Below are 27,412 nucleotides of genomic sequence, written 5' to 3'. Positions count from 1 at the left end.
ACTGGAAGCAGATGAAGAGAGGGAACTGAGTGAGAGAGTGAGTGGGAAAGGGGACAAGGGTGGGGAACAGGGGTGGGAAATAAGGGGAGGAGGCCATAGGGATGGGAAAGAGACAGATAACTGATGGGTGAGCAGATTTGGAAATCAATCTGGTGCTTTCTCAGAAAACTGGGACTAGCTCTACCTCAAGACACAGCTATACCACTCCTGGGCATATATATGCAAAAGATGCTCAACCATACCACAAGGGCATATGCTCAAATATGTTCATAGAAGCTTTATGTGTAGTAGCCAGAAAATGGAAACAACCTAGATGTACTTCAACCAAAGAATGGGTAAAGAAAATGTGGTACATTTACACAATGGAATACTACTCAGATATTAAAAACAAGTAAATCATGCAATTTGCAGGCAGATAGATGGAACTAGAAAATATCACCCAGAATGTGGTAACCCAGAGACAGAAGGACAAATATGGTATGTACTCACTTATAAGTGGTTATTAGCCATAGAGTACAAGATAACCATACTAGAGTTCACAGACCCAAAGAAGCTAAATAACAAGAAGGGCCCAAAGGAGGTTGCTTGACTCTCACTCAGAAGGGGAAATAAAATTGACACCTGAAGTAGACAGAGGGAGGGAACTGGTAGGAGAAGGGGAGGGAAGGGAACAAGGTTGGAAAGTAAGGGAAGGCTGAGAGGAAGACCTGAAATCATTGAAGCTGAGCATCTCTGGGATGGGGAAGGCTTCCGGGAGCCTATGGGTGATCCTAGCTGAGACTGTTATCAGTGGGGGATATGGAGCCTGAAGAGGCCACCTCCTGTAGTCAGGTAGGACCTTCCAGTGGAGTTAAAGAAACACCAATCCACTCACAAAACCTTTGACCCAAAATCTGTCCTGCCTACAAGTTTTCAGGGATCAAGATGGAGCAGAGATCAAGGGAATGGACAACCAATGGCTCATCCAACCTGAGACCCACCCCTGAGAGAGAGCCAACTCCTGACACTCTGCTCTGCTTGCAGACAAGAGCCCAGCATAACTAGCTTCTACAAGGCTTCATCCAGCAGCTGACAGAGACAGAGGCAGAGACCCACAGCCATTGGAGCTTGGGGAGTCTTGTGGAAGAGTGGGGGAAAGGGTTGAGGAATTCGGAAGGGTCAAGGACACCACAAGAAGACCTACAGAGCAAACTCACTGGGCCCGTGGAGGCTCGCAGGGACGGAATCAGCAACCTAAGAGCATGCATGGCCTGGATCTAGGCAGCCTGTTCTTCATGTGGCTCCCTTAACAACTAGAGCAGGGGTGGTCTCTGACTCTGTTGCCTGCCTTCAATCCCTTTCACATGGCTGGGCTGCCTGTCTTGCTGCGATCTGATGTACCAGGGTGGATTGGTACCCATGGGGGGTGGGGCTTCCCCTTCTCTGAAGATAAGGGGATGGGGAGGGATGTGAGGGTAGGACTGAGAGGAAAGGAGGGAAGGGGGCTGCAATCAGGCTGTAAAATGAATTTAAAAAAAGAAATAAAAAAGAAGATAAACAAAAAAATGTTTTAGGAGTAGTCATGTCCTCCTCCCTTTATTTCATTGTTTTCATTCACCTCCAAAAACATAAAAGCCAAGAAAACAAAAACAAAAAATGCACACATTATTTTCTAAAACTATGGACAGTATTGAAAACAACTATAGTGTTTCATTCAAATAAAAAAATAATTGAAGGTTACACAGCTCGTAGTGGGGAAACTAAAATCTTATGATTTGATATGATTTATTCTCTGTGCTACAGGAAAGTCAGTAATTACTGTAAAGTTACCTGGTTCAATGTTTCAGGAAGGTTATAACTTCAAATACAGACAAGAAGAGAGAAATTAGCCATAAAACAATTGCGTCTTCATTCTCTAAATTATTAAGATGGCGTTGTGCTCATACGCTGAGCTCATGCCTGAGATTTCTGCTAAGTAATTTTGAACCATGTTATTTCCATGCAGTTTTTTTTTTTTTTGTCCATGCAGTTTTGAAATGAACCCGTTTTTTAAATGAGGACATTTCACGCTTACTTTTCGCACCTCTTCCTCCAGTCCTTTCTTAGGCTCGTGTGCTGCTGGGTATTCTGGTCTTTTCTGTGCTTAGCACGTAGGGGAAGTGCTGTTTGCTGCAAACAGAGAAGACTGAGCAGCAATAACGGTGGAACTAGGGCCTGCGAGAGCTGCTTAGAGTTCTCAAGTGGACGTCAGAGGATGGGGCAGGGGAGTGAGAACTGTCATGAAGGAATGAAAGTTTCCATGTCAGTAGGAGAATGGCTGCTGGGACCCTGAGCTCACATCGCTCCAGTTGCAAGGCAAGCCCGGGCCTCATGGCCCTCAAGCGTTAGGCAGAGACTCCCGATCACAAGTAAAGACACATTCTGTTTTACGGGTAGTGAAAGATGTACATTTAATTAAAGACATGGCTCAAATCCTTTTGGGGGATGCCTTTTTTTATCCCTTGAGAAAAATGTTATAAACAGTTTTATTTTCTTTCTTTTAAAAAATTTATTTATTTATTATTTATTAATTAAACAAATAGATATTAAATTTAATATAAATAAATAAAGATTTATTGATTTATTTAATTATATTTATTCATTTGTTATATTCTCTGCACACCAGAAGAGGGCACCAGGTGTCATTATAGATGGTTGTGAGCCACCATATGGTTGCTAGGAATTGAACTTAGGACCTTTGGAAGAGCCGCCAGTGCTCACAGCCTCTGAGCCATCTCTCTAGCCCGCCTTATTTTCATTATAAAAATCAATGTCAATTAAAAAAAATGTAACTATTATGTAAGTGCATACATGAGAAGATTAAGAAATGGTAGTTTAGAGAAAAATAAGAACAGGATTGGTGTAGTGGCTCAGTGAGTAAGAACACTTTCCACCAAGGCTGATCATCTGAGTTCATCCCTGGGATGCACAGAACAAAAGGAGAGATCTCACTGCTTCAGGTTGTTCTTTGACCTCTACATGCAATGGTATGTGCGCACTTACCAAAGTGTCTCAAAAGGACCTGTGTTCTGTGGATGTTGGTGCATGCCAGGGTATGCATGCCAGCTGGGCTGGCTAAGCTTCTCTAGGGAGCTGTATACTGAAGGAAACTAAACAGGAACAATTATTTAGAGTTATTTCCTCTTCCCAAATTTTTTATCAGTGAAGTGTTACAGAAAAAAATAAATAAGTCTTTGCAAAGAATGACTTTTATATATATTTTGCATCTGTTAGGTTGAAAGGATAAATAAAATTTCACTACAGTTACTTAATGAAATCTGAAGAATGCTTAATAAATATGATTGATATCCTCCATTGTTAATGGATATGTGTCAAGCAAGTTGTAGGTTGTCAGAATATTAATGTCACTATTTTTTTGGACATTTAGTGTGTTCTTGCATTCTTTTTATATAATGCTATCGGGTGATGATGGAGAGACAGGTCAGTCATGCATACAATCGCCTTCTACGTCGTCACAAAGATGCTAACATATTAAACATATGAAACATGGAGACGGCTACATGGCACATATGGAATAATTAAATTATTACAATAATTAATTAAATAATTCAATTACATGTGATGAATCCTGTTCTATAAAAGCAAATGAAATATAAATCAGATGAATTTTTCTTATTCTCATACACATATTTTTAAAAATGACTTTGTGTGTGTGTGTGTGTGTGTGTGTGTGTGTGTGTGTGTGCATGGTACCTGCTAAGGCCAGAAGATGTCCAAACTCCTGGTGGACATTACAGGTGGTTGTAAGCTATCCAACATGGTTCCGGGAAGCAAACCCAGGTCCCCTAGAAGAACAGTAAGCGTTTCCACAAGCTATCTCCTTGTATAAGTTTTATATAAGTCCCTTTGTATAAATTTTGGTGAAACTACATTATTGTTTAAAAATGAAAACCAGAAAATTCACAGAAAAAATAACTGAATAGAGTTGGTTTCTGGGAACTGTTAAGATGGATGGAGAATTTAAGAAAGAGGGAAATCTCTGCAGCCAGAAAAAAAGCTGAGGGGGCACTTTTTTTCTTTAGGGTTGAAATGTGAGTATTTCAACATTGCAGAAAGCCTAAATTGTAATTTGTAGTTAAAAAAAATATATATCTTTTAAAGAGCTACCATCTAAAATTCAGAACTGTATTTTTTTTTTAAACCAAAACTCAGAAGATGTGGGCCAAAGGGAATTTCTATTGGTTTTTCTTAGCACCTGGCATAAAGCTCATATTCTTGCCCTGACAGTCTGGGTCTCCATAGCCTTTAACCCAGTGTTAGTAGTTTCTCCTTTACCAGATGCCCTTTCCTCATTAATACACGTCAGCCTTAATAAAAGTCCACCCTTATTATTTTTGTTTTTTGTTTTCAGTTCAACCCTATTCTGCATTAATGAAGAAGTGGGCTGTACCAGTGGTTTATTTTGTTTTCTGTTGTTGTATCTGAACCCTATGGAGGGCGATTTTTACAGAGAGTGGACATTGTGATTCTAGAAGCTGTGAAGGCCATGAGCACAGTGCTGCCTCCCATCAGGACTTCTCTCTGATTAGAACATGGGGGAGGCCTTCCATAGCAAGACAGAGCAACGCGCTCTCCGGGTGACCCCTCTTCTGCTAGCACTCTTGCTGTTCTGAAGACCCTCCCTCATGACTTCATCCAACTACCTCACCAGCAAACGCTATTAGCATATGGCTTTGGAGGTTAAATCACTAACAGATGCATTGCAGGGACTCTCTTAGAGCACAGCAACCAGCAAGAAGGGGATCACTCAACTTTTACTCTTATTCTAGTGAACATATTCTTTTGTTAAATATATTAATGATATAATCAAAGTCTTTAAATAAAGTCACATTAGCAAAAACTTAAAATACCCCCTTCTGGTCAATAGAACTATCGAGTAGGAGTGTGTCTTTGAAAAAGACATGATGGACTTATTAAATAGATGACTAGCATTATTGGAAGAGAGAAATGTGTGAAAGGTTGAGTCCAGAGAGGGAAAAATACTTAAAACTTGAAGATATTTTAAAGTATATACTTAAAAACGCAAGTGGCTGGATAAAAGCCTGTGGTTTTAATTACAATTATTAGTATTCACAATAGGATATCTCTAGGTGTTCCGAGGTGACACAGCTGATATGGCATCATCCTCACTCCTCGCCACAGCCACACAGGACAGACATGCTGCCATTGCATTAAAGCATGAAGATAATATCAAGATGTTATTGATGAGACTGTCAGAGGATTATTAGAAAAGGACTCCAAAGAGAGGACAGAGAAAAATACCGCATGTTTTTCTTACGTAAAGGAATTTTAGCTTTCAATCATCTATCTATCACCTATCTACCCTTATCATCTATTATCAATCGTCTATGTATCTGTGTCTGAAGACCATAAAAGAATCAGGGGACAACTTTAGAGGGAGGGGCCAGTAGGAATTGGGAGAATTGCAGGTACAGTTAGGTACGTGTATGGCAACACCAGCTTTTAACCCATTGTTCTGTACGCTGACTTTGCTGGTTAGCTTTAACAGTCAATTTGACTCACTCTAGACTGAACTGGGAAGAGTCTTAACGAGGAAATATCTAGGTCAGATCAGCTCGTGGGTGTGTCTGCGAGGATGAAGGCTGATATGGTAGCAACGTAAACCTGAGTCAAGAAAGCCTGGAGCTATCAAAGGGGGAAGAGCAGGCAAGCATCCGCTGCCTGAGCCATCAGTGTGGTCGTGATGCTGCCTGACACGGGCCGGGGAACTTCTGCCTTCCACATGGTCCTTTTCTCTCTGTGTTATCTTCTGTTCTTCTATCTGTGTTGCACCCTCCTCTACCCACTGGAATTACAGCCCATCCGGGTCAGTCCAGGACAATCATCTAACCTTACTGTCCTTAAGCTAATTATGTTTGAATTTGTTCCAGGGATTAGGAAATGGCTGGGGACCAGCACTATTTAACTTATGATAGTCAATAGAGTGAGCCTACTTATTACTCCCACCGGGTGCACGAAGCAGTTGAGATGTAGATGTCTCGAGGGACTTGCCCAAGGTTACCCAGATGATAGGCTGTGAACATGAGATTCATACTTACTTCTAGAAAAAAAAATTCCTTAAAATAGTTTCAAGAATTTTCCATTTGGATGTCAAATATAATTTTGGTGATCCATTCTTTATCGGGCTAACTTACTCCACTGGCAACATAGGACACACCAGAATTCCCGCCTTTAGCCAGTCATTTTATAGTGAAGTTAGTCACATCTGAGAAGGCTGTTTATTGTTATCAGCTTTTCTTTCATGGCTGTGACAAAATGCTCGAGGAAAACAAAATGGGGAAGAAGGGTGTCTTTTGGCTCATGGTTTCAGAGAGCTCAGTCTCTGCCACTCGGCTCCACTGCTTCTGGGGTTGTGCACAGAGAGGCAGAACATCACAGCAGAGAGAACGTGGCAGCCAGCGTGACTCACCTCATGATGGTAGGCAGAGAGACAAAGACGGAGCCCAGGACAAAACACAGCACGAACTGGACCCCAAGAATACACTTCCATACCCCAAGATACCTACTTCTTTGGTTTCATTTCTTTTTTACATATTTATTGAGTGTGCATGAATGCACCACAGCACACGTGTGAAATTCAAAGGACAACTTGTGGAAGTCAGTTATTTTTTTTACCACATGGGTTCTAGGAATCCAGCTTTGGTCTTCAGCCTTGGCAGCAAGTGCCTTTGCCAGCTGAGTTATCTTGTTGGTTCCTATTATTTTTTATTTTCATTTTTGTTCAGGTTTTCTTTCTTTGTTGTTTTGAAACAAGGTCTAACTCTGTAAAGCAGACTGGCCTGGAATTCCCTTCAATCTTCCAGCCTTAGAATTTCAAGTATCAGCATTCCAAGGGTGAGTGTCTTAGTTACTATAGCTATGATGAAACACCTGACCAAAAGCAAGTTAGAAAGGAAAGGGTTCGTTTGGCTTCCACTTCTACCACTGAAGGAAGGAAGCTAGGGCAGGAACTCAAGCGGGGCAGGAACCTGGAGGCAGGAGCTGATGCAGAGGCCACGGAGGGTGCAGCTCACTGGCTTGCTTCCCACAGCTTTCCCAACCTGCTTTCTTATAGATCCCAGGACCACCAGCCCAGAGATGGCTCCACCCACAATGGCCTGGCCCTCCCCCACCGATCCCTAGTTAAGAAAATGCCCTACAGACTGTCTATAGCCTGGCTGTTATGGAGGAACTTTCTGAACTGAAGTCTCCTCTTCTCAGACAAAATGCTCAGCATTTGCTGTTTTTCCTTGTGTCAAGTTGACGTAAAACTGTTCAGTGAACCACCATGACTGATGAATCTGTGTCTTCAAGTTCTTACCTGTGAAGTTTCTGCTGCCCCCAAGTATGGCATCGGGCCACCAAATCTTACCTAGATGCAGTCTATCAGTGAGGGAAGGATACGTGTGGTCCATCACACTCCAAATATTGTCACGGGGACCAAAACATATTTCATATTCAAGTCATAACACATATAATTTTCAATAAACATTTATTGAAAATAACCTTAATGTCCCCCTAGAAGAGGCTATGGTCTAGTCATACTAGTACTTAATACAGCCCTTTAAAATGAAACATAGCCAGGTGTAGTGGTGCACACCTCTAATCCCAGCACTCAGGGAGGCAGAGGCAGGTGGATCGCTATGAGTTCAAGGCCAGCCTGGTCTACAAAGCAAGTCCAGTTCAGCCAAGGCTACACAGAGACACCCTGTCTCGAAAAACCAGAAAAAAAGGGAAGCATTCTATGATTACACTTGTAATTTTCTAAGAGAGTAGGTCATGAGTATCCTCAGAAAAATAAAGCAAGATATGAACTAGATAGGCTAATGAGTTCGATTGTGACAGTCACTTTCCAGGCTATGTGCATTTCAAGATAGCCAGTAGCATGTTTGGTACATTAAGTACACACGCCTGTCTGTTAACCAGCCCTAGGTCTGGTTAGAGTGATGATGAAAAGCGAGGCATGCCTGAACGGGCATGGGAGAAGTCTACTCAAGGCACAGAACTGCGCATGTCAAATGCGCACATTTCATACATGGCAAAAGAACACATATTTACGTGCACTTAGATGACACATATACTGAGTGTTTTAGAAAGACAAGCCCTACATTTGTAACTATGTTTGTGCTTGAGAAAAAGAGTTGTGGGCCCAAGCGTGGGGGGGAAGGGAGCTTTCTCATTGTAAACACTATTGTGTCACTGGAGAGTGTGTTCTGTAGACATGGAGCAAGGGGAATGGGGGAGGGGAAAGGAGGGAATGGGGGAGGGGAAAGGAGGGAATGGGGGAGGGGAAAGGAGGGAATGGGGAAGGGGAAAGGAGGGGATGGAGGAGGTGTTCATGTGAGAATCTCTGACCTAGTTTTCACCGTTTTTTAAAGACAGTCTTTGTATGTAACTCAGGCTGGCCTCTAACTCGGATAATCCTACTTCACTTTCCGGCAGCCAGTGTCCACCATTTTGCTTTACAGTATTGTAGTTTTGTCCCCTGTTATATTTCGTTTTTTTCTCAGACAATTGATTGCTTCCCAAGTAAATCCACGTGTTTGTGACTGCGTTTACGTGTACCGTTGGATCATCATCTTTGTGTTTTCTGCGTATAGAAACCCACGGCTCCACTGCTCTCCTGTGTAACCCCCCAGATTTCCAGTGTTGGAACCTCCCCCCTCTACTCTCACTCAGAAGCTCCTCTGCTCTCAATTACGGTCATGGTTCTTGGCCATCACTTTCGTTAAATTAGCTCCTGAGGAAAGTATGCATCTTGGTGGTTTGTTTTTTCTCCATGCGCCAGAATGGAGCTTTGCTGAACTCTCATCACTGACCACAAGATTTAAATGGAAAAGCCAGCCGGGAAAATCTGTGCTGTCTATGACGACCAGTTTCAAGGGAGTAGAAAGCAACATGTGACCCAATTACACGAATCCTACATAGCATATATGTCTAAAGGAGCCAACGAGATCTCACAGCATCACACCTGTGCAGTGTAGCACGCCGGCAAGTGTCTGGGATGTAAATGGTTAGGAAGCGGCGTCCCATGAACATCACAGGCAGCGTGGGGGAAGAAAACAGTTTTCATCTGTAATGAAAACTCTCTTCTCACTTGTCTGTGTCCCCCAAACGGAGCAGGCCCAGCTATGAACTGTACAGTCACTGATTCTGTCATGGAGTAAGGGGTTTTGAAGACTCTCACTGTTTCTGCTGCTCATCTCCTTCCCACTAAAGACTCACATCAATGGGTTTGACAGACGCATCCTCTCGAAGCAAACTGTCTCAAATCACATTATGAAATCACTGCACTCTCATTGCGTATTCATCTTTCATTTAAAACTGTTTTCCCTTGTTCTGGACGGACGGGAGTGGAGGGTTATATTACTCCATGTGTGTAACTTTCATATATCTGTAAGTGTTTCATAGTAATTGGCTGTATCTCACCTCCAATAATGAACAGAACCCAGTTTTTCCTGCTTCTAGGATCCTGTTATTCAGTTCTGATCTCCGCAAGCGGGTGCAGTGATGGCAGGCCTAAGCCATCTCGTCTGACCTTATAGCACCAGATACTATAAAATGAAGCAGCAGCAGCAATTACAAGTTCACTTCAACTTACCGTTAGTGCAGTTTCATATTCTCCAGCTGCCAGGTGGGCTAGCCCCAGGTAATAAGAGGCTTCTCCTTCCACGGCTGTGTTATTTCCTGGAGTGAGGATGTGGAGAGATCATTATTCCTTACACAAACAAGAATCCTTACCAGGTAAGACAAGACAGTTACTCCTTAAAAACATATACATACACATCAATGAGCCTTGAAACTAAACTAACCTGCGTTAAAACACAAACTCACTCTCTCACTCACTGTCGCTCTCCTTCCCATCTCTCTTTCTCTCCCCAGTGTGTGTACACATGTGGTTTAAGTAAAACTTATCCTGATCTCAAGTGATAGATTAAGATATTTTAGCAATGTAATTACAAGGAGTTTCCTCTGTGCTCACAGCACAGTATATACTCTCTCCATGTCATAGAATGTTTACATTAGACCAGCATGTGGAGACCTAAAGCTTACGTGAAACAGCCAGCAGCACGCAGCAGCTTGGCTGGCTCGCACTCCAGCCAACGCTCTGTGTTTCTAACGGGACACATGGGTAACAGATGCAGCCTGGCTGGGCTGACGATGCTCAGCTCAGAGCTGCTGGGTCTCGCTTATGTGAGGATGGCCAGCAAAGTCCTGCTTCGTGGCACAGAGGACCATACATACTGAAATGGAAAGGTGCTTTCCTTTGCAAATCATGCTTTCTCCTCTCTAATTTCTGTGATGTATTTATTTCAGTAAACACCAAGTTCTTTCCAAAGGCAAAAGCATAAAGGTGCAAAGTGCAGTTCAATAAGAAGTATGGCATACTATTGATGCATGTGTAGCTTATTTACATTAAACCACTAAAGCTCTTAGATCAATTGCAGCAAATCACTGGGACCTTGGATTAGTCAAAGTCTTCTTAGTTATGATACTGAAACCACACACACACACACACACACACACACACACACACAAATACATGTTGGATTTGATCAAAATTAAAAACTCACGCTGTGTTGAATACCACCAGAAGGTGGAAGTGAACCACACAAATGGGAGAAAATGTTTTCAGATCAGAAATCTGAGGAAAGACTCAATAATAGAGTTTTAACAGCTCAACAATAGACAAATAACACACCTGAAAGGGCAAAGATGTGGAAGTGGTTGGTGAACCAACCGCTTTGCACGCTAAAGACCCTCGGAAAGTGAATACGGAGCTGTCACATGATGCAACAGTTCACGGAGCTGTCACATGATCCAGCCGTTCTTCTAGGTATGTCCCCGGGAGAACGCAAAGTACAGACAGCGCCACCAGGTCAACAAGCAGCTCACATCTCTATCGAATGAGGAGTGTATAAAGAAAGGGCGTAAAAGCCATCCAGTGAAGTGCTACTTGGTGGATGTGGGAAAGAAGGAAGCCGTGACACATGTTACGAGCTGGGAGCTCCTCAAAGCACCACGCTCCAGGAATGCTGGTGACTCATGGTGCGCTCGAGGATTTGGGCCTCGTGGGTATGTGAATGCCTCAGGAAGGCTGGCTAATACCAACACGAGAGGCACGTACTTCCTCACTGTTCATTCCTTCCTCTTCGAGCTCTGCTGCCACACAGAAGGCACACAACTCAAGGACAGCGTCTTGTCCTAACGTCCAACATGCCAGTCTACTGAGATTCCTGGAAACCTTCCTGCGTGATCAACGTGTGCTGCTGACCCTGACCCCAGCGCTCAGGATCGGTGCCCACACTTACCCCCGCCCCCCCCGAGAAGACATGAACCATCATTTATGCAGAATCAGTTCATTTGGTAGAATTTATCTTTCAGTGATGGACATTTCTTTTAAACCTTTCAACTAAGTTATTTTTAAAGAAATAATAGCAAAAAGAGCTCAAATGTTTACTTTTCCTCTATAGTAAATTAAAATCAAAGCCATAAGCTACTTAACATAAATTCACTAAATATGTCCAAAAGCCAAGACTGTAACTTCCCTATTCCCCTTCATGGAAAAACTTCTCCATTAGAAAATTACTATGTGGTGATGTAGTAATGAAGGGGTGTTTTCTTTGCCTGTTATAAATTAAAAGTTTACAAGACCATGCTCCATTGTCATCATGTTTTCTACAGATAAAGATGTGGTGAGACATTGAGGGTGTGAGCGGCTTTACCAAAGCGTTTTTACTGCTGAGAGGGTGAATGAGCATGGCGTGGGCGTCCTGCCAGCCTGCAGACTCTGATGCTGCCAGTCTGGCTGGGGCAGAATGGGACTCTCACAGCAAGCCTCCTGGTGATATTGAAAGTGCAGGTCCACAGGCCGGGCTTTGAGAGGGAAAGCTCTGAAGTATATCGCACTGCTATTTCCCTGTTATTCCTAACTAGACATTCATCACAATTTCCCAAATGTCTGACTGTAGGGAATTTATAAAGAATAAAGGATTTCTCAGACTGCCAAAAATAGACAACACACACACACACACACACACACACGACCTTATCTCCACTCTGTGGGTTCCCTGTTTTACAACAGTAGCCCCAGTGGATTGTAATTTGGGAGATAAAGCTTTCAAGGAACTAATGGATTTCTCATTGTCAGCACTAAGGTCCCTACCTCTGCCTTACAGTGAAATCTGAAAGCATATTGATGGCAATTGTCTTTGCATTTCGTATGAAATAATTACCCCCAACACTTGACAATTTTTACTCCTCTCCTGGGAGAAACAGTGTCTGTCCATTAGAGGAAACAATGTGAGCACATTCTTCTCCACCCACCTTCTTTGGCTATTTCAGAAGCTTTTATTAGAATTTTGATGGCCTGTTTGTATTCTTTGTTTTCCAGCATTTTGTCGGCGAGCAGTCTGTAGGTCCTCACGAGATTTTCACAGGCCAGCAAGTTGAGAAGCTGACCCGTCTCATCCTTCCATAGCCGCCCCTGCGTCAGTTCGTGGAATGCCTCATAATGGTGGGCAGCTTTCAGAAGCTCACCTGAAGAAGAAGACCCATTCATGACTGTAAAACACCGGCCAGAAACACACGTGTTAGCGTGACTCACAAATGGGGAGAGATACAGATGTGTTGGCATCGCTCTTAAAGCGTGGGAGAGAAGCGGGGGAATGCAGTGAAAAGAAGTTGGAGGTGAAAAGGGTTTAGGGCCTGTAGATTCAGTAGCCTCTGGTTCAGAGGCCCTTCAAGGGGGGGGGGGCTCAGAAAGTAGAAACGGCTGCTATTGTTCACTGTCTGCTATTTAGTGACAGTGTGAAGGCTCTCTGCATTGGCTGGTGTCTCCAGAACAGCGTGCCCCACTTCACCCCGAAACAGTCTGCTGGAGCAGAATTCACATGGCTCCGTTTTACAGAAGAGGGAGCGGAGGCTCAGCTCAACACGGTATGCGCAGTGGGATGCAGACGGGAGGACTTTCCCGGAGCCCGGGCTTGCCACCATTGTCCTCGTTGCTTTCTCAAGATGGCAACTGCCTCGCTCTTAGGGAGCATTTAGACATCGTGAGAAAGACTGCGCTGGCATAGCGAGTGGATTTTAGACCTGTTCCTCAGCATCTGAGGGAGGCACGGACAGTCTGCCTAGCTCTGCATGACTGTATCTTATCAGTTGCTCCCGATGTATCTTCTCAAATTCCAAACTCTAAATTAGCCTCAAACCATTTCATTCCTTAACATACGAGACAATGTATTTCTGGGAGAACAGTTGCAGCTCCGTGCTGCAGACTGTGTGCTACGTGTTCATTTCCTTCGGAAACACTCCTACTCTCTTGTAATGTAAGCAGTCTTTGACAGCATTAGAGTGACACCGCTCGTCTTAACTATACAAACTCGCACCTAGGCATTTCAGCTGTAGCAATTCAAATTGAGTGAAGGCTTCAAGCAGCCAGTCTGTTCTTCCTTCAGTTTTATCCCTTTTGTTTGTTTGGGCTTAGGCTAATGACAGCCCCTCCATGCCTTATTTTACTAGTCTGTGAAATTAATTACTGCACGTTCAATGTACTATGGAGTTAGTGTAGGATAAGCACAGAGTCTTATCAGTTGGCACAGTAATAGCATTTCTATCATAACAGCTTATTGCAATATAGTCACTACATTTATACTTTAATCCAACTCATCCTGCAAAATACAAGACTTAGCCCTTCTAACAGTATTACCATGGAAGTTTAAATTAACCTTGGCAGTTTTTATTAGGACCAGCATGCTTCCGCAATAGCATAGGCAGGAATGGTACTGCCATGGCCAATAAGCTGTCCCCATTTGTTACAATGACTTTGCTATTGAAACTACTATCAGTGAATAGACAGAGCAGGGGTTGGTACACACCTGTGTAATCCCAGCCAAGGGAAGCTGGCGAGAGGGGATCAAGATTATAAGCAGGAGACTACCTTAGGCTGCTGGTAAGGCAGGTATGCAAAAATACATCAAAAATAAGAGTAACATGTCCAAAGAAAGGTAAACAAAATGGAAACTCACCAGCAAATAAGTGGTATAAAAATGCACTAAAATCATGGCCAGTATGAGTTCTTACCTTCTGTGCTGGGGTAGGGACCAAACAAAGATACTTAACCAGAAGAACTGTTTAGAAATTTATCATACAGCTTTGGAAGAGAGAAGAAAGCACAGCCATCAATAGACATCACTGAAGGATATTTCATTTCATAGGAGTTTACAAAAAAATTAAAATATCAGAAAACAACTGGAAAGCATTCTCTGGGAGGAGATGTTATGGGTGGTAGGTGGTTTTCTTTCTAATTTTCTTCCTTCTGATTATTGACATTTCTGAGATTTTCTATTATCAAGATATATTTACTTTGTAATAAGAAATACACAACAAAAGTAATTTAAAAATAATGTGCATTCTCTTTTCATGTTGCTATAGGTGCAGAGAGTGGACGCCCACTGCTCCAATCTGTCTTTCCCTTGCAGCTGATTGTTTTGTACCTCCTATAAAGGCCAGCACAGTTTTTCATCACTGTCTTGTAGCACCTCTCCCCAGAAACACTTTCCTCAATTACCCATGACCCTCATTTTTGGGGGGAATTCCAATGGAGCACTGGCATGTCTGTGCGTTGTTTTTCCTCTGTCAACTGCATTTCTGCCCACACAGTATAGCGTCGTAACTCTGGAGACATGGCACAGAAACTCCCTCCTCTTTCTCCAGCATCCATCTCTTCATAAAGTAGAGATGTATTTTTCTTTTGGGCCATGTGAAAAGGAAATAGTGGGATATAGGAAACTGAGAAAATCAAGGAGTTCCAGAAAACAAACAAACAAACAAACAAAAAAACCAAAAAACCAACAACAAAACGAGCTATAAGACAGGGCTTTCTAGATTATAGAATTAATTCAAATTAGATGGAAATGGGACATGATGGTTCAAATAATAAATGAGATGTGATATCCTGGTCCACATGTAGGGGTGGAAGTTACAGGCAGGGAGACATGGAGCAAATGGGGGTGAGCCTGAGGACGGGAAGAAGGGAAAAGGGCAGAGACAGGATCTCATGTTCGTCATGTCCCTCCTTGCTTGAGGATGCTTAAGGACCCTTTTCTGGACAGACTCGGACGTGTGAGGAGGAATAACGTCTGGGAGGCTTTCAGCACACTGGACACTATGAAAGGCCATCTTGGAGAAATCAGAAAATGCTCTTTTGTATGAATTTGGGTTTTCCCAGAGCTTTGGCATTAGTATCCGTGGACTACCTAGTTCATGACTGTCTGGGTTTTAGGTCACAGAAGGGCACGTTTGAGACTCCGTGAGGAAGGTGTCTAAGATGCTGGGTGAAAGACAGGGTACCCTTTCCTGGATAAGTAAGACATTGGTCAAAACAAAGGTTTTTTTTTTTCCCCACACATTATCTTAAGAGATGATGCCCCTCAAACTGGTAAAGTAGATATAATTTCCGTTTTTTTCACAAATGGGAAAACAGGTTCACAAAGATTAAATGGCTGAATTCTGTGAATCACATTTAAATTTGTCATGAGTGTAGGTTGAACTCCTGATCATTAAAGCTCTATATAACTGGTTCTACCACATCAAATATGGCACCACCACAAAGTAGGCCAGGAATTCACATTGCCTCACTTAAACTGCAGTCAGACATCTCTTACGTTAATAGCCTACTGTCACTCGACTCGGGCTGCTCCCCCAACCATTGGCACGAGGGGACATACTGACCCACCATGCTGTTCTGGGTCTTCCTGAATACCCTGACATATGACCCATCAAAGCCCTCTGCTGTCTTTTTGCCATGTGGGAACAGCTCGGGGACACATGGAATTCCTTGCATGTGCCAGATGCGGCAGCTTCAGCCAACCAGTCATGGCGTCAGTCCCCCCTTCTGCTACCTTGCCACTGTGAGCTTGGTTCCTGAGGTTCTGTTCAGCACTGCTTCAAACACAAGGGCTTGTACGGAAGGGGGGGTCTCCTAGTCCTTCTCAAATGTGAGGCTTCACTTCTTAATCACTTTATGGAAGTAAATGAGGCAGTAATGGTTTGAGTTAAAGGACCACGAGTGCATGACATGACCACAGTGTATGAGGGCTAGTCAAAACTTGAAAGCACCTGTTATGGTACAGAATAATGCTTGACTTAAAATATTAAAATGTATGCTATGAAAAGAGTATAGTGCTTCAAATGCAGGTACTCCTTGAAGCAGGATCAACAAGATTATGGCTTCTGTCCAGTCTGTCTCTGACAGCAACAAGGACCTTAGTGATTATTTTACTTCATGAGTAAGTGTTCTGATATTAGCCGAATGGGTATCTATTGATGCATAATGTGTATTGTTTTTATCTGAAGACTTTCATATTATTCAAGTATGGTAAAAGGCCATAAATAAAAAATCATTTTGACAGAGCTAAGTGTAAACACCAACAAAGCTGACAAGCCGTTGTATTAGTTACTTTTCTGTTGCTGTGACAGAACATGACCAAGGCACCCTCGAAAGGAAGGGTTTGTTTGGGATTAGAGTTCAGAGGGCTGGAGTCCATGGCGGTGCAGTGGAGGTGGCCAGTGGCGGCCACGTGGCTGGAGTAGCAGCTGAGAGTCCACATCTTGAGTCTCAAGCATGAAACCGAGGGGACACACTAGGAACAGCTCATTCTCCAGTGACGCACTTCCTCTAACAACCGTGCACCGACAAAGCCTCCCAAACAGCACGCTAACTGGGGATCAGGTGTTCAAATGCCCCAAACTATGAGGGATATCTCACTGAAACCACTGTAGCTAGATTTTCAAATCTGGCTCATGACATTCTTTATGACTTCCTTAAAGTATTCACATATAATCTACCCTTCATTCAAATAAAATTTAACACATCAGGACCTGGAGAGATCTTTCTAGACCCACTAGCAGCCTTCTAGAAGACTGAATGAGCGATTTGACACAAGTGTCTGAGCTGGTAATCCTCTGGGATTCGCAAGTGCAGGTCTTATTTTCCACTGAGGCACAGGAGCAGAGGGAGGAGGAAGGACTGAACCAGGCACTACAAACGCAAAACTTAGTAGAGACCTCAGATCCCTTAAAGTCTCTGAGGGTAGTGGAGTTACCCTCATGTGACAGCGGGATCGTCGGCACTGTAATACCAGGTAGCAGTCAGTGCGCGATATGCCAAGTGCAGCCGAGCCGAGAGCCTGGGGTGCACAGCTCCACAGTCAAGCAGAAATGGGCCGTGCTTCCCGTGGGTCAGGGAAAGCGGGGCCCATGCCCCACCGGAGGGATGAAGGCGGCCCTCCAGAGATACCACCAGTGGCCAGTTTCTTTCAAAACTGGGAAAGAGCATTGCCAAAACACAGCTTAAGTGAACCTTGTTAACAACTGGGTAGGGCAGGAATATCTAGGTATAGACAGAGGTGGTTCAAGCTTCGGTTTTACTTTGTTCTGCTTTTAACAATTATATGGCATCTACATAAGTATTAAAGACTTTAGCATGCATTTATAGTTTTTCACCTTAAGCAAGGTGTGCTTCTAAAATAAAGGTGCTTTAAGAGTGTTTCATTGTGTCCAAGGCTCACATGAACAAGAAACACTAACAAAAGCCAGACAACACCATTGTAAACTGCAAAATGCTTGCTAGGATGTTAAGATGAACACAATGTAGAGAAAAATACAATTTTATATATTTGGATATTCCCCAAATTGTGGCTTCCTGTTTTCTGCACACCATCTCTGAAAGTTTATAGATATTTGTTGTCTCACAGCAGATGTCTAGAACAAATATTAAGCAAAGGGAAATGTATATGATCTCTTCCATTTTAGTTTTTTTTAAAGTAGGAAGATTGACTAGATATTAACACAAATGGGTTTAAATGTGAGGCTGCCATAAAGGCAGGGGCATAAATGTAATTCTCCCAGCCGCTATTTTGATGCACATTTTTGATTCCATGAATATTTTATGAAATGGCCCAAACTAAAGCCATATAACATTCCTGCATTACTGATGCTTGCGCCCGTAAGCTACGAACATTAGAGGCATGATTGAATGCATTAAAATGAACTCATTCAGCAGTGCATTGATTACTTGAAGGGGGAGGGAAACAAGAGAAAGAAAGAAGGAAAGAGAACGAAAGAAAAAGAAGTTGTTGCACTTCTTTTTGCACAGGAAGACAGCACACCCTGGGAGCCGGAAAGACAGCGGCGTGAGGGCAAGTCCGAATACAGTAACGTTTCTTAGAGCGGGACTCATGCCAGCCCTGCCATTAATTAGGCAAGGTGTTAATTATGTCCAAAGATGGCTGCTGGTATTGTTCATGTAATTTAAAATGTCACCATCCCTAAGATGCAGGGACCTGCTCTGCTTCAGCTCCACACATCAGCAAGTCTGAGAGTAACTAATTATTTCTTTTTCTATCAACTTGTACATTTGCCAGTAAAAACAACACTGCAGAAACAATTGCATAAAAATAATTTGACAGCTCCATGAGGCCCATTTCCTCAGCAGTGCGGGCACACATAGGAAGCATACTTAATTCTAAATTGTGCACATTTGCTGCAGACTTTAGGGAAATATTCCACTTTAGTTTAAAACAACAACCTAAGGAACAATAAAGCTTTATGTATATTGTGCTGCATTTTAATCTGGACCTACTGGCCATCTTTGGCATAAATTACTATCCTGTACAATGTAGACACAGAATGTGCTAGAAGCAATGTTGAGTAGTAGCAAAAAGAGAAAAATGTTACTGCGCTGGTAGAAAAACAGAAGACATTGCTTTCCATTTTGGCTTAACTGCAGAAGCTATTTACATCATCTTTCCATATTTACATTCAATTATAATCATTATAACGGCACTACACGTGCTGACGTAGCCGAGACTCACCGTCCTGCCAATGGCAACAAATTTCCACCATTTATCTCCTGTTGGAGGAGTTTCGTGGTACACTCCAATCCACTGTGCACCATGGCAAAACAGAATGCCAGAAGACAAAGGTTTGTGTCCACAACTCAATAACATCTCTAATAGCAGGGCAGAGAATGTGCCTGTAACTTCCAAGGAGCAAAGAGGAAACTTAGAGAGCTGTTTCTTTTCAACACAGATTTCAGGTGAGCTGTAGGAGAGCCACTACCTGCTGGGTAAGGACTGATGTTCAGCAAAGGAGACATGAAAAGGGTTCCAGGAGGATAGATGTGTGTGCGCGCGTGTGCATGTGTGTCTGTCTGTATGCTTGTGTGTGTGTCCATGTATGTATGTCTTTGTGTGTGTGTCTGTGGGTCTCTGTATGTTGTGTGTGTGTATGTGTGCCTGTCTCTGTGTGTCTTGATGTGTATGTGTGTGGGTGGGTGTTGGAGACTGAGCTGGAGGGAGACTCACGTCATTATTATGATGGCAAAACTGGGTTAGGGTGAGGCCTGCCTTGACCTCCAGGCCCCTGGGGGAAGTCAACGGCTGCTGTTTCCATATTTAGGTAGCCCAGCTGTAGTCAGTGGACACGTGTAGCTGCTAAATGCTAACAGCTGGTTTCTAAGTCTGGGCTTTTAGGTTATGGGTTGGATGTGAAGGGCTTCTCCCCTTTCCTAAGGCGTGCTTAAATTACTAATTATTGGCTTTGGGGGAGAGATACTTTGGGATCCGTCCTAATCAAAGGATTGATCTCTTGGCGGATTCATAATATGATATTATTATTTGGAAGCAGGGTCTAATTGGGAGAAGTAAGTCCCTGGGGGTCAGTGGAAAGATACATCTTGCTCTTGGTCCCTATTGTCTTTGTCTATGCTTCCTGGCTTTCTTGAAGTGAGCTACCCTGTTCTCCTTCCTCTCTAGCATGAGGTTCAACCTCACCTCAGACCCGAAGCAGAGAAACTTCTGCAGCCATGACCTGAGACGAAACCATTTGAACTGTCACAGCTGTAGGAATTCTGACTAATACATTTTCTTTGCTCTTAAAAATTTATAAGCTGACGATATCAGATTGTCTCAAAAATTTAAAAAAAATAAAAAGATATCAAACATTGGGTTCAGCCTCTAGTACCATAAAATCCTGCTGTGGAGGTACAGAGCTGTAATTCTAGTCCTGGAGAGGGTCAAGAGTTCAAAGACATCTTTAGCTACGTAGTGAGTTTGAGGTCAGCCTGGGCTACATGAGACTCCATCTTGAAAACAAAGGTAAAACATTTGTAAAATTTATATATGTGATATTAATGCTTCTCCTTAGCAAACCTTGTAGAATTTCAAATTTTCTTTATGCAAGATATTATTTTACATTCATGTTTTTACCTTATTTAAAAATCCCTATTACAATTTTTAAGTCCTTTAAAAAAAAACCTAGGAATTTAACCCATGAGTTTCTGCATACTGGGCTATTACTGTGCTACAGGCCCAAATACTCAAACATCCTAAGTAAAAAGTGTCTCTAGGCATACAAGTTGGCAGACAGGCGTCCCATATTGACTTTAGCACTAATGGGCAGTATTTTGTAGTTTTAGCAGCATCACTCTTATTTGCAATCCATATTGCTCACGACTTTAAATAAACTACATGCAGCCTGACTTGAATGTGTTTCTATGAGCAAAGAGAAAGACGAGGGCTGTCTGCCAGACTCATTATCAACACGAAAGTGAGAAGAGGGGAAGAGGGTGAGCCCTCTCCTCCACAACCTCATTTAGGTGGATGGTGAACATGCCAGTCGGGATGTTACAAAGGGAAAACCAACCAACCAGCTGAAAATCTTCTGCTTAGGTGAGCAAGAAGGAGATAAACCATAGTACTTGAACACTTAATAGCTGCCAGCCGCAGAAGTAAATGACTGTCATGACGTGTTCTCTTCTCCTTCCCTCTCTTTCTCCTTCTCCCTCCACATCTTCCTTCCTCTCTCTTCCTCCCTCTCCCCTCCTGTGGCCTGAGGCAATAGCATCCTTGGAGCTACAACCTTTCTGACTGCCCTACTTGCTGCTCATGGGCAAGGCCAGTGTGGAAGACAGGGCACGTGCTTGATTCCAGGTTTGAGCTTCAGAATCAGGGTGCAATCACCCCCTTTTCAGATGCTGCTGAGCTCTGTTCTGCACTAGCCTGGCTCAGTTGAGCTGCAGCTCTTGCTGAGGAATTGTGTTCAGCCCCAAGCTGACACCTGCACGTCACAGAAGCCTAGAAACTTGGTACAATGTTGTCTGTGTCTTAATTTATTTGTTTATTTTTAGTTTTCCTCGTCCCCTTTCTCCCTTTCCTCTCTTCCCTTATCCCTTCCCACCTCCTCTCTGCTTCCCTCCTTCCCCCTCTCTCTTTTCTTTTTCTTTTCTTTTCTTTTCTTTTCTTTTCTTTTCTTTTCTTTTCTTTTCTTTGATATGGAACAGGGTCCCTTGTCCCATTGAGAAGCTGTTGAAGACAGTTATTGGAAAGTGTTTGTGGTCCTGTGCAGACCCAGGTTGGGGGATGCTCCTCAGCTGCAGAGAAACACTGGCCCAGAGCAGTTACCCTCTGCACAGATTGCTGCGGGCTTGGCGAGCCAGCCGAGTCCTCCTTGCACAGCTTTCAGAGAACCCTGCTGCAGAGCCAGCACCTCTGAACCAGGCGGGGCTTCTCCTCTGTGCTACTCATTAAGCAGTAAATAATTAAAACACCTTGAAAAAGGCAGGTAAAATACAAGCCACAATGTCAGTAACACAGACATGAAAGGGAAATGGGAAGAAAATGAATTTAAAAAAAGCAATGAAATAATTTATTTGAAGCTTTAATAAAGTTTCATTTGCAGTCTTGTTTAAAGATATATCAGACTTCAGGGATGTAACCTAATTACATTTTTATTCTAAGTTCCATTCAAAGATCTCGGACTTTGATTCTTTAACACAGATCAAACATTGTATAATTTTTTTCTTGGCTATCAATACTTAAAAAGAATCTCTTCATTAAATACTGTAAGGTCCTATGTGTGTGTACACAGAGTATAAGGATAATAAACTGACATGACCCAGAAAGGGGACAATTAGTCTGTATGGAAGCAGCAGTGAGAATCCTTTCCATTTCTTTATAAAAGTTTGAGTCACTGCATTTATATTTATGGAACTTCTCAGTGCCTCAGTTTCCACAGGGTCTGCTCAGGTGGATCTTGGAAATTAGTTCCAAGGTGGATCACTGCCAGTTAGTTCCCATGGTTTGATGGCAGAACTGAAGCTGACAGTCGTGAGTCTGGCAGTGCCACAGCCATCCCAGGGCAGGGTTTTAGACAAGCTCTGTTGGGGCCCCGCTCTGGGTCTCTGGTAGTCTGGCATCTCCAGGGCTCATTTCACATGCTGGTCTGCATGGCTCTGTGCCTTGTCACACCTTCTCACCAGGACACAGAGGCTTTTCTGGGACAACTTTCCTCCAGAAGGTACTTAGGATGTACTTTCAAAAGAGGTTTAGAAACAGATGTGTGGACGTATTTATTTACGTATTTGGGTGAACTCAGGGCTTCATGCATGCTAGGCAAGCACTCCGACATCTGCCCTCTATCTCAAGTCCTGGGGTTTATTTGTTTTAACTATAAAGAAGAAAGGGAAATTCTCCAGGAACTGGTTTAGTTGTTCAATGGTTGTGGCTAGGACTCAGTTACACGGACAGGAAAACCTACTCAGAACTTCGCAAGGTATTCTGGGAGTTATTTTTTTCATTTGCTTTCCCACCCTCCTTCAGATACCTGCAGTGCTGATGGCTACATTCATGTTTTCAAGACTAACACTTTGGTAAAAGGCCTTTGTCACTCTAAGAGCTGTTTTCTCTTGCAACATCTTGTTTGTAAGGGAGGCTTCACTATAACAAATTTTAAAATTGATGGCCATTTAGATGGAGAATAAAGTCTTTCAAATGCCCCAGTATTCCTACAACGCTTGTCAACAATCTATTAACAGCAAATAACACAGACGCTGTTGTTCTTGCCACTGTTGGCACATGAATGAAACACTAGGACTTAGAAAAACACGGCACTCTACTTCGGATGGCCAGGTCATGCGAGTTTACCAGTGACTTGCCTGATTCTAACCTCAAAGGCCTTGAGTCCTGAGGACTCCTTGTGTTCTGGGCAATTATCTTATGTCACATGGTGACAATTATCTTATCTGTGACTCAAGATACAGAGGAACTTTGAGAACAGGGCTCAATAAAACAGAAAATCAGCTTCTACAAAAGCACATTGTGCAAAAACATATCAACAAAACTAAAAGTCTTGGGGGAAAAATCTTAAAATATTGCTAACAACGACACCATCCATCACTCGAAATCTACTTATTTTGCTCCATTTCACTCTGTTCTTTTCTATACCTATTTATATTTTCTTTTGCACAGTGAATGTAGTTTGCTGCTGATCCTCATTATTTTCTAAGGGTTGCTTTCAGCTGTGTGTTTTCATAACAGCGTTGTGAAAGGCTGGATGTTGGTATATTACGTTCCCAAACCATTTCAGCACCATCATCAACACACACATGTGGTACTTCAAGGGATAATGCCCGTTTTTTCTTTGTTTAATTTTAAAAAGCGCTAAATGGCACTTCACAATTATTCAGATTACTTTAGCGGCTGATTCCTCTGTGACCTCACTCCTTAGTCAATTGTCTGGGCCTTCCCTAGGAAACCAAACCGCCACAACATCTTCGGCGATGTACTTCTTACGTGGAGTGCTTGGGCCCCTTCTCCACATGCACAGTGCACATAAGGTTTCCCACCCTGCCAGGCATCTGAAGACGGATTCGCTCCTCCCACGGAGTGTCCTCATATCATCTCCTCTTTGCATTCATTCAGTCAACGTATCCACCCCAGTCCAGTTTCCCCTGTTCTGAGTTCAGGAAAGGGTCTATGCTGTATTAATTCATAGAGATCTAGCTTTCACAAAGAACAACTTTTAAAAATTTGAGATTTAGGGGTACAGATTTTAGTATGTTTATCCTATATTATATGTCTACTATCCACTTATAAGTGTGTGCCTTCTGCTTCTGGGATTCCTCACTTTTCTCACTCAGGATGATCTTTTCTAGTTCCATCCATTTGCCTGCCAACTTAATGATTTCCTTGTTTTTAATTGCTGAGTAGTATTCTGTTGTGTAAATGTACCACAATTTCTGTAGCCATTCCTCAGTTGAGGGAGCAAGAAGGAGGACCCTAGGGAAGTTACTCAATCTTCATTCAGAAGGGCAAATGGGATAGACATCAGAAGCAGGAGAAAACAGGGAATAGGACAGTAGCCTACCACAGAGACCTCTGAAAGACTCTACTGATCAGGCTATTGAAGTAGATGCCGAGACTCATAGCCAAACTTTGGGCAGAGTGCAGAGAATCTTATGAAAAAAGGGGGAGATAGAAAGACCTGGAGGGGACAGGAGCTCCACAAGGAGACCAACGGAGTAAAAAAATCTGGGCCCAGGGGTCTTTGCAGAAACCGATACTCCAATCAAGGACCATGCATGGAGATGACCTAGAACTCCTGTACAGATGTAGCCCATGGCAGCTCAGTCTCCAAATGGGTTCCCTAGTAAGGGGAACAGGGGCTGTTTCTGACATGAACTCTTTGATCACCTCCCTATAGAGGAGGTAGCCTTACTAGGCCACAGAGGAAGACAATGCAGCCAGTCCTGATGAGACCTAATAAGCTAGGGTCAGATGGAGGTCCTCCTCTATCAGTGGACTGGGGAGGAGCATAGGTGGAAAAGAGGGAGGGGAGGGTGGGATTGGGAGGAGATGAGGGAGGAGGCTACAGCTGGGACACAAAGTGAATAAATTGTAAGGAAAAAGAGAATATTTTCATCTAAGAACATAAAGGAATATTGTTCTACAATTTTTGTTGGCTCTTTGTGTGATTTTGATATCAGGGTAGTGATGGTTTTATAAAAAAAATTTAAAATGAAAAAAATTGGAGATTCATTTATCTTGTGTACAAGTGCTTTGCTTGCATGCATGTGTCTGTACCATATGGACGCAGTGTCTGCAGAGGTCAAAAGAGGGCATCAACTGGAACTTTGAAGGGTTGTGAATCATCGTTTGAGTGCTGGGAACCAAGCCTAGGTTCTCTGAAAGAGCAACAAGTGTTCCTGACACTGACCTATCTCTTTAGCTTCTTAAAACACCACTCTTATAATGTGCCATCTGGATATATGGAGGGCAGTGTGGACTGAGGAATGGGTCAGTTTACCTCTAGGGCCTACTGTGGCATGGCATATTTACCAACACTACACAGGATTCCAGGGATGGGTGAAGGCTGAGCACGGAAGCAAGAAGACAGATTGTTTGACCAGCCAGTAAATGAAAGAGGACATGAAAAGTGAGATAAACCATTTACGTTCTTAACTCTATCTGGGCCTGTCCTCTTTCAGACACCTTTTCTTATTATAATTTTATAAGCGGAAATCAAGGACAAAATAAACCTAGAGGGCTATTTGCAACATCACCTTTGAACATTTGCACAGGGAGGTGGTAGAGGGCAAGGAAGGAACACTGAGCCTGTTATCTGAAGACACGGGTTCCCATCCTGGCCCCGGTGGCTTTAGTTGTCAGTTAATATCATTAAGGATTAAAACTGAAGGCAACTGTGAGCATGAACCCTGAGGACATCATACCACAGGAAGTGTGCCAGTCACAGAAGAACAGAAGCTGCAATTCTGTGTACACAAGGACTCAAACCAGCCAAACGTCCAGAAGCAAAGAGCAGAACAGGGCTGGGGGAAGCAGGGACCCAGGGCTGCGCCAACCAACAGGCACAAAGTTTGATCCCTGCGGGACCAACAGTGCTAGACAATCTATGGGACATTATGCATGGAGAGCTGGAGAGCAAGGTCTCTGCAGGCCCTGTCTCCAGCTGTTGTCCTCTGATTTCTATTGTTTCTCTGAAGATTTTCCCACATTTCAAATAGAGCTGGGTTTGAGGCCTGGTGCTGGTTGACTCCAGAACCTTCACGGCCAGTCATTGAGTGGCTCACCAGGGGACAGGCAGGGAAGCCACCTTATAAAAGGGAATGTCACGGACAGAGCAGCAGACACGTCACCAATCCTGTTTACTCTCAAAATAATACTTGAATAGTCATCTTTGACAGTCAGCAGAGGCATAAAGAGGGTTGGAGAGATGGTTCTATTGTGAAGAGTACTTACTGTTCTTCCAGGAGACCTGAGTTCAGTTCCCAGCACCCACACAAGATGGCTAACACTGTCTCTAACTCCAGCTCCAGGGATCCAATGCGCGCACACACACACACACACACACACACACACTACACAATAATGAATCTTTCAAAGAATACTTGCACAAAATGTCAAAGCTGCCCTGCCTCTCTAGGGCTGATGCCGAGCACTCTCACAGCTGCATTGCTACAGGAGAACAACTCCAGTGTGCACTGATGATGTTTTCATCATGTCACAAGACTTTTAAAGTCATATTTGTTATGGGTCTGTGTTAGATTTTTGTCACTGTGATGAAAGAGCTGAAAAAGTAAACTTAGAAGAAGGAAAGGCTGTTCTAGCTCCATGTTTCAGTTTGTGCTTTGTTTTGCGTTCTGGGACACGATAGAAGATTGGAGCAGGCTTCCATGTATGGTCAGTGGGCTTCTTGCTTTGAGTTCTGTGACACGATAGAACATCAAGGCAAGGGGGCTTCTTAAAGCAAAACTGCTCATCTCATGACACAGGAAGCAAAGATACAGAGGAAGAGGCCAGAGTTGGCCTGAACATGCCTAAACAACCTCACTTCCTCTACGAAACCCTCCTCCTAAAGGTCCTGCCATGTCCCAGTAGCACCACAGGCTGTGCCCAAGCCTCCAACAGTGCTTAAACCTCAGGGCCTGTGACTATGACACGACGCTGATCATAATCACAATGGTCTTTGTCCAGTTCTGAGGAGGCACAGGAAGCCTGAGTTCAGCATGACTATTTAGAAATGGGAGGAGGGATGTGGACACAAAGAAAGCCACATATGAAGAGAAAATGATATGAAGCTACAGCCCAGTCAATAAACTAAAGAATGCCCAGGGCTACCAGAGGAGCCTGAAACAGGCCTTCCCTCACAGATCTCAGAAGGAACCAAACTCTGGGGTCATCTTGATTTTGGACTCCAAACTTCTAAAAACCTGAGCTCACCCGTTTCTGTTGTTTAGCCCAACTTGTTAACAGTACTTTGCTGTGGCAGAAAACCACAACAGCAAAGTGACAAGGATTTCTTTAAGTAACAAAAGATATTACTTCAGGGAAAAGCAATCTGTCAAGAATCTACTCAGTGCACATGAAGGATGGGATGCTCATTTTAGACATGCCACATAATACAGCTGTGTGGGTAGTGATCAATTGAATAGTATCTAAGACAACACAAAATGACTTTCCGAAACTCTTTAGTGTCTCATATAAATAATCCCTTCCTAGCATTTGGCTTTTTA

The 27,412-nt window shown here is 43.2% G+C and overlaps 1 protein-coding gene across 3 annotated transcripts in view; it reads right to left on the bottom strand.

Moving 5' to 3' along the window:
* Positions 1-27,412, bottom strand: part of Ttc29 (tetratricopeptide repeat domain 29) — a 187,679-nt gene that overhangs the window by 109,945 nt on the left and 50,322 nt on the right. For all 3 annotated transcript variants that reach the window (XM_060393192.1, XM_060393193.1, XM_021649657.2), the window contains exons 6-7: positions 12,367-12,579; positions 9,641-9,726 (exon numbers count right to left, since the gene is read on the bottom strand). In XM_060393192.1, coding sequence (XP_060249175.1) covers positions 9,641-9,726; positions 12,367-12,579 — 299 coding nt within the window. The remainder of the gene's footprint in view (positions 1-9,640; positions 9,727-12,366; positions 12,580-27,412) is intronic.

Source organism: Meriones unguiculatus, chromosome 10, assembly GCF_030254825.1.
Source record: "Meriones unguiculatus strain TT.TT164.6M chromosome 10, Bangor_MerUng_6.1, whole genome shotgun sequence".
NCBI classification, from domain to species: domain Eukaryota; kingdom Metazoa; phylum Chordata; class Mammalia; order Rodentia; family Muridae; genus Meriones; species Meriones unguiculatus.
The sequence above is the reverse complement of the archived record's forward strand: the minus strand, read 5'-3'. Positions and strand labels throughout refer to the sequence as shown.